The following is a 15,119-nucleotide window of genomic DNA, read 5'->3' as shown; positions in this document are numbered from 1 at the left end:
CTTGAGAGGATAAATTGGTGTCAATATCTCCTTTTGTCCTGGCAAGGTTTTTTATGTTCGTTGGTACTTTCTAGTTGCTATCAGCAGTATCCAAAGACACAAAGTTATGTAAAAGAAGTTCCAGCCTTTGCCTAGATATCTGTTGCTTTCATTCCTGTTGTGCTGTGCCATATTAAAAGTTAATTGGAGGACCCAATTTTAAACCTGAAATACAGTATGAACCTAGAGACTGTATCAGTGCAGTTGTAAGTTGCTTGAGGAGCACATCTACAGTGTTTGGTACAAAAAGCTGGAGGCCAAAATAGAGTGTTGGAAGCACATTAGCAATTAATGACTGAAAAGAGAGGTGACCAGTGGAGTGGGAATGTGTACAGCCACCATATAATAAAAATCAGATTTTTCTATTTTAGTGAAATTCTACATTGGGAGAGACTGGTAAGAAGACAGTTTTAAGGGACTGTGTTCATCATTCCCCTGCATTACAATAAAACACCCTTCTGCTTCTTTCCATGTGCAATTTAGTGTTCAAAATAGGTCAACTGAGCTAAGTTTCCTTTACAAACTAACTCAGACTGTAAGCTTTGTATTTCTGTTTCATTCATCGTGTGCTTTTAAGGCCTCCTCATGTTCTTGTTAATAATTCAGCTTTGCCTATTCTAGGTTTATTGCTCAGAGAGACAGTACATTTTGCTGGCTTGAGCATATGGCTAACAGGAGCTATGTCAGGTGAGGAATTCAACCTTTAGTTTTTCACCTATTCTTTTTTGTTGTTAGTCAGCTTTGGAATAAAATTATAATGCAGTCAGGTTTGTACCAACTGCTAGCTTGGGCAGCCTGTTACTTTGAAAAATCTGGAAAAATGCCAGAGATCTCAAATGTCTTGAAGACTGTCAAGCCTTGGCTTTTTCTGTTTCTTGTTGCAGCAGATGAGAACGCAGCAAGTCCTGAAGCAAACCAGTTCAGGTAAGAAAGTTTTTAAGTGTCATCACCTGTGGCACCCTGGAGAAAAACTAAATGTGTTGTTCTGATTTACTTCCACAAAATAGACAAATTCTTGTCTCGTTCTGCTGACAAGTCATCATTGTCTTAGAGATGTCAGCTGGTAGCTGGGGACTGTTTCTCTGCTTGGTGCTGTATTTATTAATTTGTTTTTTGGTTTTGTTTTTGTTTCTCATGCAATGAAATTAAGCTAGTGAGCCAGCAAAATTCCTAATTTCGTCTTAATGCCAAGAACGCTGTGAAAGTTATGGAGAACATGTAATTAAATCTAACAGTTACTGACAGTTGTTGCTTTGCAATGAGGCCTTTATACTTTCCTGTATGCCCACTCTTTTCTGTAACAGCCCAGCTAGACTTGATAGGTTGCACTAGAGGTGTAATTCCATTTCTGAACGCTCCCTAAGGGTAGAACTGCCCATGCAATTTTGGGCTTTTCCAGCCCTTCTCTTTCCAGTGCTGTTCAGAACCTACTTCCTGAAGAGAGACTTTTGAACTGAGTGGTCTGTGGCATGATGAATACAAATCTCAGGCTGGTGAAATTCCTTGGTATGGTTTTTAGGTAACTCTTTAGTCCCACCTCTGAAAGGAAGTTCAGTGCTTAGTTTCTACAGGCCTTACATATAGTCTTCCTTCAAAAGAATGATTGTTATAAACCACACTTTAAAGGCTATTAGTTTTGACTTAGGAGTTTGTAGTGTTGACAGTTATGATGTGGGGCAGTGCCTAGAGTATTGGAGGAGGAATAAGCTTTTACAGCCTTGATACAATAAGGAAGGATGGATTGTGAAGGGTGCAGCCACTACTGCTTTCATTATAATTCCTGTCTGAAGAATTGACTCATGGTATACCTTTTCCTGCTTGGATTCTTTGCCAAAGAAATAAAATGGTAGCTTTCTTTCTTATCAGGATTCATGTCTCTGTCAGCGTCAACCTATTGTGAAATGCAACCTGGGGATTTCATTATCAAAAATTTTTAAAAGCAGAATCAATTCACTGAAAATATAAATGCTGTAGGTACCAATTTCCAGCTAAGGAATTTCACATTGTAAGTGTTAGCTCTTTCTAAAAAAGCCCATTCTTGCATGTATGTGTAGTAACAGGAATAGCTCTTGTGAAGTCGTTGTGATAATGACAGCACAGTTGGCACTGTCGCGCTGAGGCGATCTCCACCCTTGCAAGACAAAATCTAGTTAGATTAGCACAATTTTTGCAGAGCTAGACAGTTATCCATGTGTATAAAAGATTTGACTCCTGTTAGCTAGCTGATGCCTTGACAAAGCTGTTTTTGCAAGGTAGATATATCTATAGAATGCACAGTGATTTCTAGTATATGCCACAGGTTCTTCTCCAAAATACTTTGAAAACATATAAATGTGTTTTGAGGACTGTGTGGAGGATCTTGTGGAGTGCAGTGATGATACCTTTACTGGTAAGGCTGCCCCTAAGACCAAGGTGAATCAGATTGTCATAGTACCAAGTAAATCTTCTACTCTATTCTTGACACAGTTCTGACTCTACGATGGAGGCTGTTCTGAACTTGTAGGTATGCAGATGTGCCTTACCTTGGCTGTCTTCCCAGCCTTTCCTCTTTCTTACATTTGGACCCAGGTCTCAAATAGAGCTTTTTAACTGCAGTCCTGCATCTCCTTGTTCCAGGTGTTCTATCTTCTAGTTGTGACTTTATGGAGATAGACGGTTTTTACAGAACAGTTTTTAGGAGGACTCTGTGTCACAAATAGGCAGCATCTTGTAAATGTTTTGGTAAAGGCTTTATAATATTCCTGCAGTGGGGGAGGTATCTTGCAAAGGGGAGGTCACTTGTTTTACCATGGGCAGCTTAAGGACAGCTGTAAGCAGACACTAAATAGAGATTTGAGATTCATGTGGAAGTGATGTGTCGCATGGAAAAATAGGTAGAGGAAGGTAGATGCGTCTCTGGCACTTTTTTGTGGATAATAAAGGAAAATGTAGAAATATTTAAGGAACACTTTCTCATGGCACTGAAATCTGAAACCACAGCAAATGCTGCTTAAAACAGTTTGGAAGAGTGCTGTCTCCACTCATTATGATTTCCTAGGTAGGTACAGAACTACAACAGTGGTCCTGATCCTAAAGAGAATCTTGTCTTTGCATTTGACTGCTTCTTGGAAAAAGAAAAATCCCATCCAGTGTTTTGTTTCCTAAATACTTCCCTGCACAATTAGAATTTACTGAACTCTTCCAGGTGAAAAGTTTCCTGATTTCTAGTAGTATTTTCTGCTACTTCTACCCTCACCTTAGGCATTGTGCAAATGTGACAGAAAGAGGGAAATGGTTTATGGAAGTTCACTGTAAGAATAAATTTTTCTGTTAGTTTTTGCTGACCAATGCTGTTGAGAGTTCTAAATCTCGTACATGGTCTTCCTTTTACTACTATTCTCTGTTACCCAGCCTGGCATGAACAGAAGGGTAGAAATGAACTGTGATTAATTTGGGCCTGAAAGACATACAGGACAAACATTTTCAGTAATTCTCTCTCCCTCTCTTTCTCCCTCTCTCTTTCACACTCTCTCCTTTTTTTATTGTTTGTAAGCATGTACAGAATATATACAAAATTTTAACCCAAAGTAAGAACAAGAAAAAATGGAAATGGAGAAGTAGCTTAGTGTGGTGCCGTGATTTTTCAGAGTAAAGGTTTCCCATAGGACTAAGGCATCCTGAAGGTCAGTCCTCTGAACATTCCAAGACTCTGGCTGATGGTAGAAAATTATTTTCATGAAATGCTTAGCAGCTCACTGCAGATTTTGCAGAATCTGTCATCCTACTGAGGCATTTGTTTTAAAAAATATTTTTAAAAGCTGTTATTCCATATAGGTGAGGGTTTTTTTATTCAGAAAAAGGAAAAATTGTTGCATAATTCTCTGTCCCAGTTACTGCATGCTTTTTAATACGTTAAAAAGTATTAAAGGTGTATGCAGAGCAGATGCTGTCTTCAAGTTTCTGATCTGTAAATATGTTACTAGACAGTCTGGATGTGAATAATATTCACTGACCCACTCTCTGCCATGGGACAACCCTGTCATGTTGTAGTATATCCATACAACTTGTCACTGAGCTATTTGATACATCATTCTGTTTGTTCTACAGAATTGGTATAAAATCTGTTCTGAAAGAAAAAAAAATTAAAGAATTATTTCTGATATTGAAAGAATGCAATATTGCCTTTGATTGCAGTTTTTCTGCATAAAGAAGGAGGAGTTGTAAAACATGAAACATGTAGAGTGGGATGGCCTTTTCCATGTCTCCTGGGGTATTTTTTACACTGTTATTGTAAACCTACTGGAAGGATGAATGATAGATGCGAATAGTTCCAATTCCCTTGAAAGAAGAGGGCACGTTTGGTGCACATCTTGTTGTCTCCTCTTGTTCTCTCATCGTTTCTGTCAGTTGTTACAGGAATGATCTTTATAACTTGTGTTTAGCCTGTGAAATGGACATAAAGACCTGTCAGACTACCTTTTCCAATATATTTTCTTCTGAGGAAACAAACCCAATGTAAATGTCATCTGTGGCATGAGCAACTGTAGCAGATGGAGCATTGAATTAATGGTTCTGAGAGGCCAGCCAGGAGAGATGATGAGATAAATACAGTAGATAGAGTACATAATTCAGAAAGCTTCCTGTGGTTAAAAATGAATTCAAGGAAAAATAGTGTATCTTCAAAAGTCAAGAGTATTTAAAAATCACTTTATCTTTTTTAGTTTTGGAAAATCATTGAAAATAATTTGCAACTATGTTAATGGGGAAAATTCCCCATTAGTTAAATTAAAAGGATATTTTTCAGCTGTCAATCTTACATTGTTTTGTCATGAACATTTTATATATGCCAAAAGGTAAGCAATTTGCTTATAAGCTGTATCTAGTATGGTGCCTCATGGTTTGTGGCAAAACACTGTCTTAGTGAAGAATGATTATAAAACTAAACTGATTGCTGTATTGAACACTGTGGATATCCTCCTCAAATGAGGAGGAAGGACTGCTGTTAGATTAAGTGACTTGAATTTAACAACTGCTAATATGTAGGAAAGTGATGTTAGTGCAACTCCCTTGCTGATGTTTGTTTTATTGCTCCAGAAGCAATTTATATGCTGGCAGAAGGTTTGGAGGCTCTGCAGAAGTCAGCTAATGATAAACTAAAGACATATGTGGGTGATTCATGTAAGGCAAAGCTGCTTCTCACTAGGGATAGTTTGACCTCTTTCCAGTTTCAAGAGTGAAGGCCCATGGTGACTGACTGTAATAATAGATATTGTAATACAGAGAAATTAACTGATTTATTAGCTGGGCAAAAGGTGGTAATATGGTGATTTCTGATGGCTTAAGGTTGCTCAGCTGGGAACTTCACAGAATTCAGCAGCACTCCCAAGAAAATGTGTTTGGTATCATGTTCCCTCATAGCAACAAATTGGCTGCTGTGAAAAGCACACCTGTTGACCAATCTGCCAAAAGGCCTTTGGAATAGAAGATTGATCCGCTGTCTGAGCTGGAAAGTGAGTGAGCTCTTTGTGACAGGCTGAAAGATTGGGGGTGAAATATATACAAGGAACACCTGAGAATGCAGTTTTGTGTATTTGTTAAATCAGATAAAGTGCTTTCCCCATAAAAAGTTGTGGAGAAGAATCCACACCCTGCTTCCCCCTTCTTAAATTAGGGTGGTTTTTCCACATGTAAAATTCTGTGTCCAGGGGCACATCTTTTGATATCTGATTAGTTCCACAAGAAGTGAAATGGAAAAAACAGCATTTTAGGCTTCAAGGTTATATTGTGGACAAGGCTGCATAGTGGCATTTCCTCAAGGTATGGTTTTTGATAAAGCTGTCTTAAAGTTTTGTTGTATTTGCCTCCCCATGCTGTGGTGTAGCTTTTATTCTTTATTTAATCTGATTTTTCTGAACTTAATGATACATCTGGAAAGATGCAGAAAATATAGTGGTAGCTTGAAGTTTTAATAGTGAAAAACTACTGTAAGTTTTGGGTGATGCATGTGTATAAACTTTATTTTTCTACCTGAAATATGGAGTCATCTTTCTAAGTAAATTTTAAATGTATCTAGTACTGTGTTGTACAGGAAAAGGAAATTATTAGGAGTGGTTCAGGAGACATTCAGAATTAAATGAAGTAAAGATCTTTGCTAGTCCTTTACAGATAGAAGTGAGAAGGCTGTATTCCTCCTTATTAAAGTCTTGATGACAAATGAGTATGAATATTTCATTAGGCAGAAGAATACTTTGTTAGTGTTCAAACTTGATCTTGCTCTTGCATGAATTCCAGAGACATACAAATCAGAATAATTTTATCATTTTAGGCAAAGACTAATTTTGTTATATAATGCATACTGAATTGCCAGGATTCTATAGGAGCTCTCTATTTAATAGGAGAAAGAAAATTATTAAATTTGAAAGTAAGTTTTAGGAAAGATAATTTTTTTAAAGCTATCTCTGAAATAAGGTTCTACTTTACCGTGTGGCTTTTTGTATAATTAAATATTGGTTGTCTAAATAATTATATAACTAAGAACAGAATGTCCTTATGGCCTCAAATGCTTGCTTATTCTGTGTGAAAGAGGAAAAGAAAAAAATACAAAAAGGAGTTTGCTTGCTTTAAAATACTTGCATAACAATTTCCACACTATATTCCTTTTAATTTCAATTAATATTTTCTATAGAAACATAAGGAACAGACAATAAATATTTCTTTAAGAGTCTGTGAACCCTAACAGTTATAACCAGGTAATGCTGTAGCATGTGCACCTTCATTTGTTTTCCTTTTTAGAAGGTGAAAATAATGATCATGAGAAAAATGTGTCTGGCTCATGTTTTAATCAGGCTCTTTGGTCTCACTGGTGTTGTGTCTTGATACACACTCAGGAATCTGTAGGTCTGCAGGTCTCACTACTTATTGGTTTGAAAAGTGTGCAAGGATTTGCATGTTCTGAGGGAGGCTAGCAGAAAAAGGGCTTGAGTAAAGTACCAGTGGGCACTCTGCAGTGTGGGCTGGCTGCCCTGGGGGATCAGAGGAGCCAGGAGCCAAGGGTGCCAATGAGGCAGCAGGCCATGGCCACACTGAGCATGGGGCATCCTGTCACAGCCACAGGCAGGCATGGGGACAGGGACAGGGATGGCAGGCATGGGGACAGGGACAGGGATGGCAGCCAGTCAGCTGACAGTGCAGTAACAGCCAGGCCAGTGTGGAGGAGCAAGGCAGGCTCCAGGTCTGTTGGGAAGACCAAGGCCCTGGGTTAGTTCCTGGGTCTGGATGAGTGGGTTACATGCTTGGGCAGAGACATGGCTGTAGGATGGCCTGGACAGGGACCAAGGAGAATAGCCTCTGGTTAAATGCAGCTTCCATGAGAAGTGCCCTGACACTGCGAGCTTTTGCAAAATAGCCGGGCATTATTCTGGGCTCATTGTTGTAGTCGATAAACTACATGCAGTCTTACATGCTGCTCTTGCTTCAGTCAGAGCTCACATGCCTGTCTGCTGCAGGTCTGTTTTCTGTTTTGGGTTCATGAACACCTTCATTATGTCAAAGGACAGCTCACTCAAGACTGGAGTCCTTCTGGCATGAATGACTTCAGTTGCTGACACAATCTAATTGCCTTGTCAAGGATTAACTCTGGATTTTCAGTATTTTTCTTAAGTTCTCTACCAGTGACCTATTTATTCATGGTTGTCTCCTCATGTTTTGACAGTCACATTTTTTAAGTGTTTTTTTTGTACATGTAGTGAAACTCAAACCTATAATGTATTTTGTTTTTATGTGGAGTACTATATGGCTTCTGATTTTGTGACATTGCACTGCACTTCCTTTCTACATCTGAATTAGCAATTAGATCCACTGCTTTAGAATCTATCATCTGAAAGATTTTTGCTTCCTTTTTCACTAACAAACCGTAGTTGAAGGTAGAGAATGAACTGTGACCTACATCTCCTAATTTTTTCTCCTCCCTTTTTATTCCTGGAATCTAGGAGGCCTTTGAATTATTTCTGTAATCACTGTAGATTTGAGGTCCTTGAAAGAGTTATTGTTCAGAGCTCAAGTCCAGCAGAATGTAGCTTTCCCTAATCTGTCTCTGTCAGATGGGTTGGGTTTTTTCCCCCTAAAGCTAAGACAAAATTTGCAGTTTCAAAATCATTATTCGTTTGCAGCTGACCTTTCTCAGTAGTGATGAGAGCAAAGCAGCATGGGCAGTCTGGAACATTGTTCCCCAATGCTTGCAGTAGTACCTTTGCTTTGTTACAGCATCCTTCAAAACTAGGATTGCATGCTAAACCACTGACTTCAGCAACATTCATTATTATCACATGCAGCTTCTCTTAAAAGACTTGTTTAACTATGAGACACATCTTGATTCATTTTTTGTGTGTGCTTAAAGGATGGTTGTGAATTCACAACAGGACAAATGTGTAAAAAGTAAATGTTACCATTTAGAGAGGTTTTTTTTTTCCCTTGAGGTTTGGCCATTTTCCAGCTAATGTTATCCTTCACAATAGATTGTAAGAATTTGAGCCAAATGAGAATAATAAAAAAGCCAAATGAGACTTTTCACATGAGACCTAAAGCAGTCACCTTCTCCAGAAGGTGGAAAGCAATTATTGGATGGACAAACAGATTACTGCCTTCTTAGATAAATGATTGTAGTGTGTGCTTTAGAAAGTGCAGACACAGGCGAATTGCCCCAGAGACAGGGATGGATTATGGAGGGGGATATGACTCTAAATGGATGCAGACTTTTTTTTTCCTTCCTATTTTCTATTCTCTTTTGACTTACAAACCTTGGTAAACTGCCTTGTCTTATTATGAATGCAGTAAATAAACTCTTTTTCTACTGTTTATGTTGACCTGGTTTGGGTGTGGGGTTATACCAGTACAGCCAAGTAACTTGAAGGAATTTGTGCCTGTAGACTTGCAGTCCATAGGTGCTACTGAACTACTTTCAGGCATCCAGCAACCCAAAATATTTCTTAGATGCTGTAAAGATAGATAGTGCAGTTGCACAGGTCAATGGACAAACCAATAACTCAGTCTGAGATTATTTCCATTGCTGAAGAGGAATCTCTCTGGAATGCTAGTGAGAAGCCCAGAGATTGCAAAGTAGTATGATTAGGGGATATTACCACTCATTTTACAAATTGGAAGAACAGAGATAGAGACAAGTGAGAATTTTTTTCTGGGATCCACACAAAAATATTCTATTTTGATACCTGGGCCCATTGCTGTACCATGCTTTCAGGAGCAGGTTTATTCCACCTCCTGTTGCTTCCCACATAGTGGTTGTCTTCACTAATGTAAAAGTTGAGCAGACTGTTAGGTCCCCATGCCTCTGAGATAACGTCCCATTTTAGAATTACTTCAGTTTTCATTAGTGAATTAACTAAACATATAAATATTTAAGACTATCTTAGGTGTCTATTACTACAGGAAATAAATAATTCATTATAGAGAATTACCTTTGTAAAATTGACAACACAAGGATGTAAATCAGATATGACAATTTCCAAAAATGCAGCACAATATATTGTTTTTGCTCAAACACCCTCAAGGGAATATCTTGTTGATGCAAGCATTGTTTTTCTAAGCTGGGTAACAAACCTTCCATTATGTGAAGAATAGTGATGGGAGAAAGTCCATTTACAGAAATGTGAGTATAGTAAAAATGTATTGACAGCTGGGACAATTCAAGGAATCTATATACAAAATGTAATTTCTGTTTGACATTGGGAAGGTTTTTGTGTAAATCTCAGACTACAAGCATCATTTTGAATGTGATTTTATTTGCATTATTTGATATGCTTCTGCTTTTGTAGATTGGTTGAAATAAACTTTGTGCCTGCCAAAAGCTAGAGGAAAAAAGAACAAAAGTAAAACAAATAGGAAAAATTAAATTTTGATGACTGCATGGCATTAAATAAAGGATTGAATACTTAGTGTGACAAATCAATGATCAAACTTTAAAGTGGGATGCTGAAATTCAGTGGGAGGTTTTGGTCACATAGTGTGTTTGAAGAGGAATGACGTAGCAAGGCAGGGCAGAAGATTAGAGGAAGGGGATTCTTATCAGCCATTTTGAAGGAAAATCAGCCTCTCTTTTCACAAAAAGACAGCATGCTGCAGAGATCAGGACAAGGAATTTAGAAAAGAGCAAATGTGTTTCAGAGTAAATGACTCAAGCTTGAAATGAGAGACTGGGAACTCCTGGCTATAGTAAAAAGCTGAAAGCCTTTGAGATGTCAGGAAGCTGAGATTGAAGTCAAAACAAGATATCTGTTGTTTTTATTGTTTATGTTCCTTGCAATAGCTGAAGGGGTTTTCAGAAACCCTGTTAAGTCTGTGCATATATTTATTTCAGCTCACACGTATGTTTAAAAATACCCTTGCTGTGGAGCTGAGAGGGTTTCAAGGCATGGGAGAAGAAGCTGCCAGCATGCCTCTGTGGCTGAGATAGTCTACAGAGTCACATGTCTGATGAGAGTAGCCAAAATGTACCTGCTTGGAGCTTCAAGGGACACTTAGAGCAAACCTTGGGGCTGCCTCTGCACTGGCACCTGGCAACAGCAGATGAGACTTCTGACAGGGCTGTTGCAGTGGGATATTGCTGTAATGTGTAGAGTTGTAGCTTGGGATGGCTGTGTAGGAGACACCTTTCAATGCAAGGTACTAGTTTGTCCAATTTGTAAATAGAACCTGAAGCATATATAAAATATGATTTCTGCAGTACAGGAGGTGAGTTCTAGTCAAGAGTTCTCTGAACTCTTAGGATTGTATTTGAAATGTAGGCTCTATTTGTAATGCTGTCTTGTAAAAGGAGCATCCTCATTACACCACATCACTCACACTATATATCCTTCTTAATTGGATCATGTCAGTTACTGTTTTGCTCGTCTTGCTTTTATGGTTATTCAAACTTTGTTCTTTTAGCAGGTACTCCTCGCTTAAACAGTAAGTTAGGAACTAGGACTATTTGCAAAGGGTGTCCTTACTAAAGGGGAAATGACCCACTGTCATATGAAGTGATAGAAAATGGCTGAAGGTGAAACATTGTTAAATATGTAATACAGTAGATCCTGTTTCATATTGTCTGTGCAATCTAATCTACTTTTAGTCTGTCTTAGCTGATATTTCAGTGCTGCTTGTGGTGACATACAACTGTTTTATCTCTTCTCTTTTTCTGTTTTTTTGAAGGGTATCACAAAATGTTTTTCTCTTTCAAGTTCTGAAACTTCACAGTACTGAAGGCAGAGCTGTTACATAAACTGAACAGTATGTATAAAAGAAAACTAAATAGCTGCTAATGAACTGCTAAAGGCTGATTATTCTAGGTCATAGTTACTGTACCCAGTGTGTGATACAGCATTCTTACCTGTCATATTTTCTCTTTGTAAAATAAGTTCAGTTTCTTCCAGATCATCTGCAGCAACCCAAGAGTTAATTTGGGAGAGAGGCTAGTTTGGTACTTTATTCTGTGTTTAAATTCTATTCAGGAAGTTCATGGACAATTTTGTTGTTATTAAATTGTTTCTCTTCAAGATCTCAGCTCTTGGAGGCATTAATCTCCTTCAAATCCCCTGAATCAGTAGGAATTGAAATTGATTAGTGCTCCTCAGTGTGAAATAGCTGACAGGAGCAAGCTCTGAGAATTTTTGCTCCTGTTGGTATTGGCATCTATTGTTTCTCCTGGGGTGCTTGTATCTTTTCACTTAATAGAATAGTTGAGTATTTTGGTGGTGTGTTTTTGTATTAGTGGACATCAGGCTTAAATGTCAATTGTGTAGACTTATGTGATAAAGATGAATCAGATCTTTCTTATTGATGACCATATATCAGAAGGTGTAGTAAAGTGGACCAAGATCTAAATTGCTCTTCAAATTCATAAGGCCAGACATTTTACTGGATTACTCTCTGAGAGAGTTGGAAAATTGCAGCAATATTATTTGGTATTCCCAGTGTAGAAATGCATAAGCCAGGAAGATAAGAAAAGGTCCACCAGTAGTTATAGCAGTATGTTAAGACATTATTCTTCTTGCTTTATCTTAATATTAATAAGAGGTAAGGTCTCTTTTGGGTTCAGATCAGAAAAAAAAGTTGTTTTTGTAACTCCCTGTAGAATAAAGCATTATTTAATAACATACACAGGTATAACAGCTCTGAGCTGCTTCTGTGTTTATCACTCTGTCTTTTTTTATCTGTACCTCCAAAATCCTAACTGATTTTCAAGTTCACTGTGAGCAGCAGTGGGTACTGGCATTGTCCAGCTACCTTTAGACAGTCACAGAATCACAGAATCTACTGAGTTGGAGGGGACCCACAAGGATCATTGTGTCCAGCTCCTGGCCCTCCAGAGCACCATCCCCAGGAGTCACAGCATGTGCCTGAGAGCATTGTCCAAATGCTTCTTGTGCCCCATCAGGCTTGGTGCTGTGACCACTTCCACGGGGACCCTGACCACCTGTTAGGTGAAAGAGCTTTTCCTGATGTCCAACCTAAACCTCTCCTGACACAACTTCAGGCCATTCCTTTGGCTCCTGTCCCTGGTCACCAAGAGAAGAGATCAGTGCTGCCCCATCTCTTCCCTTTGCAAGGAAGTTGTAGATCTGTGATGAGGTCTCCCCTCAGTCTCTGTTCTCCAGGCTGAACAGGCCAAGTGACCTCAGCTGCTCCTCATACGGCTCCCCTCAAGCCCCTTCCCCATATTTATTGTGCTTCTTTGGACATTTCTCTGTAGTTTAATACCTTACATTGTGGTGGCTAAAACTGCAGACAGGACTGGATGTGAGGCAGCCCCAGAGCAGAGTGGGACAATCCCTCCCTTGCCTGGCTGGCCATGCTGTGCCTGATGCCCACAGGACACACCTGACCTTCCTGGCTGCCAGGGCACTGGACCCCCAGGTCCCTCTCTGTGGCGCTGCTCCCCAGCGCCTCATTCCCCAGTCTGTCTGTACATCCGGGGTTGCCCAATCCCAGGTGCAGAATCCAGCACTTTCCCTTGCTAAACTTTATATGATTGATAATTGCCCAGCCCTCTAATTTGTTGATGTCTCTCTGCAGGGCCTCCCTGACTCTGAGGGAGTCAGCAGCTCTTCCCAGTTTTGTATCATCTGCAAACTTGCTTAGTATCCCAGTCCTGCCTCTTGTCTGGGAAGATGTCAAGCCAATTGCTTTGTGGTTTTGCCTTGGTCTTTGTTACAGAATTCAATGTACGTGGCTATAGGCCCAGAAAGCATAACCCAAATAATACATTTGTAATTTATTAAACTTAATTCTATAGAGCTTCTTCTGATAACTGCTCCTTGAAGATAGCTGCTGAAATAAGTTTAAAATAATGGACTTTCTCATATGCCTATTATTATTTTTGAAGCCTGTTAGAGGAGAGAAATTATGCAAATTGGTGTCACGCTAGACTACTGCACACAAGCTGGTAATGCATAACAACTAGCTCACTGATGAAAATGCTTCATCCTAAGCAAGAAGTCATTGTCAGTACTAAGGGAGATTCTTCATATCATGATTAATAGTTTATTATTTTTCTTATGGATAAAAGAGAGTATCTCTACTTATTGAAATCTGCATTAGAATAAAACTGCTGTAAAATAAATACTGGAGAATTATGGTGATGAATTATGATTGATTGCATTATACAATTAAGGTATATTGTGAAACAATAGGAAGATCCCTTCAAAATATTAAGTAGTTATTGCTCACTCTGTGTGAATGACAAAGTGGCTTTAATTCTTCAGCTCCTCCTTGTAAAAGACTTGTTAAATAGATCAAGCTCAGTATCACTTAGTGTCACAATGATCTTTAGCATTAATGAAGTGAAGCTGTTAGGATTGGACCAATTTATTTGTAGCTCCATGACTGCATCTTAAGCTAACAGATACTACACACACTACTGTTGTCTAATACTGGGCATGAAAACCAGTGCATGAAACACACAGTTCTGTGCAGCATGGCTGAAACAAGCTCTCCCTGTGAGGAAGCTGGCTTGGTGCTGAAGAATTCTGATACGCTTAGCAGGACAGAAATCCAATATAAAATAAGCTGGTTTCAGAAAATAGGTCACTAATGTAAGGTTGCAGTTATTTTCTTCCAAAGTTTTTCCTACATCTGTCTTAGATTTCTTCTTCCTCGTCCGTGCACAAAGCTTATCAAACTTTCTGATTAACCCTGCAGTGAAGAGCCTGGTTTTGGTTTGTGGGTCACCATTCTGTTGCAGCCCTTCATCCTTCCATTTTAGCACTAACACATGCATTTTGTTTGCCCTGGTAAATTGCTACCAAAGGAGGCAGAGAAAACCTTCTCAGGTATTGATTTTTCACACATGGGGAGTGTACCTGGTAGCCACCTGATCTGCCACCTGCAGTTTGTAACTGAATGGGGTCATGGGATTATAAGCTTTAGTTTAGTGCTGAGTTCACAGCCTGAGATGGAACTGATGTGTTAGATGTTAGTCATTTGTAACTGCTTTAGTGTATTTAGCTTGTTGGAATTCTATTTCAATAGTTAATGTAAATAGCATTTCTGTAATAGGAGCACCAGTGATTGGAATTTATTGTTTACCTGTTCTTCTTAACAGGCTTTCAGGTATTTAGATCTGGTCTTGGAAAAGAATTTCTGCTTAATAATGTTTAATTAATTTAATAATAATGCTAAGTCACTAGATACAGGATTTTATTCAGCATTTGGTCCTTGAAGATATGGAACTGATTAATTAGTGTTAAAATAAATGTAATGTATTGTAGCTCTGTGTGAATGATCAGGGACTTCATTTTCAGTGATACTCAAAATTTCAATGGAAGTTTTTGTTGATTTCTGTTTTGTGACTCAGCAATGGAGTTAGGAGTGCCTCCTGATCTGACGCAGTCCTGCTGAAAAGACTGAAAATGCACACCCAGTCAGAAGATTGCAGGGGAGCTGCTCAGGGCCAAAGCTGTACTTGACCTTTACCTTTATGCATCCTGGATCTGTTTGTTTATGAAACTGGCTGGTCAGGATAATGTATTCACCCCTTGCCCTGAGTAGTTTGATTTATATGGACAATACAAAAATGATCAAATGTTATTGGACAAAGGTCAATGTTGCTC

The 15,119-nt window shown here is 38.8% G+C and overlaps 1 protein-coding gene across 1 annotated transcript in view; it reads left to right on the top strand.

Annotated features, from left to right (window-relative positions):
• The window catches only part of MYO3B (myosin IIIB), a 188,153-nt gene that overhangs the window by 4,401 nt on the left and 168,633 nt on the right, over window positions 1-15,119 (top strand). Inside the window, exons 2-3 of the mRNA XM_054277506.1 lie at window positions 661-726; window positions 927-963. Coding sequence (XP_054133481.1) covers window positions 720-726; window positions 927-963 — 44 coding nt within the window. The 5' untranslated portion in view covers window positions 661-719. The remainder of the gene's footprint in view (window positions 1-660; window positions 727-926; window positions 964-15,119) is intronic.

This window comes from Melozone crissalis, unplaced genomic scaffold (assembly GCF_028551555.1).
Source record: "Melozone crissalis strain CALT ecotype California unplaced genomic scaffold, PUWL_Pcris_2 ptg000023l_1, whole genome shotgun sequence".
In the NCBI taxonomy this organism is placed as follows: domain Eukaryota; kingdom Metazoa; phylum Chordata; class Aves; order Passeriformes; family Passerellidae; genus Melozone; species Melozone crissalis.
The sequence above is the reverse complement of the archived record's forward strand: the minus strand, read 5'-3'. Positions and strand labels throughout refer to the sequence as shown.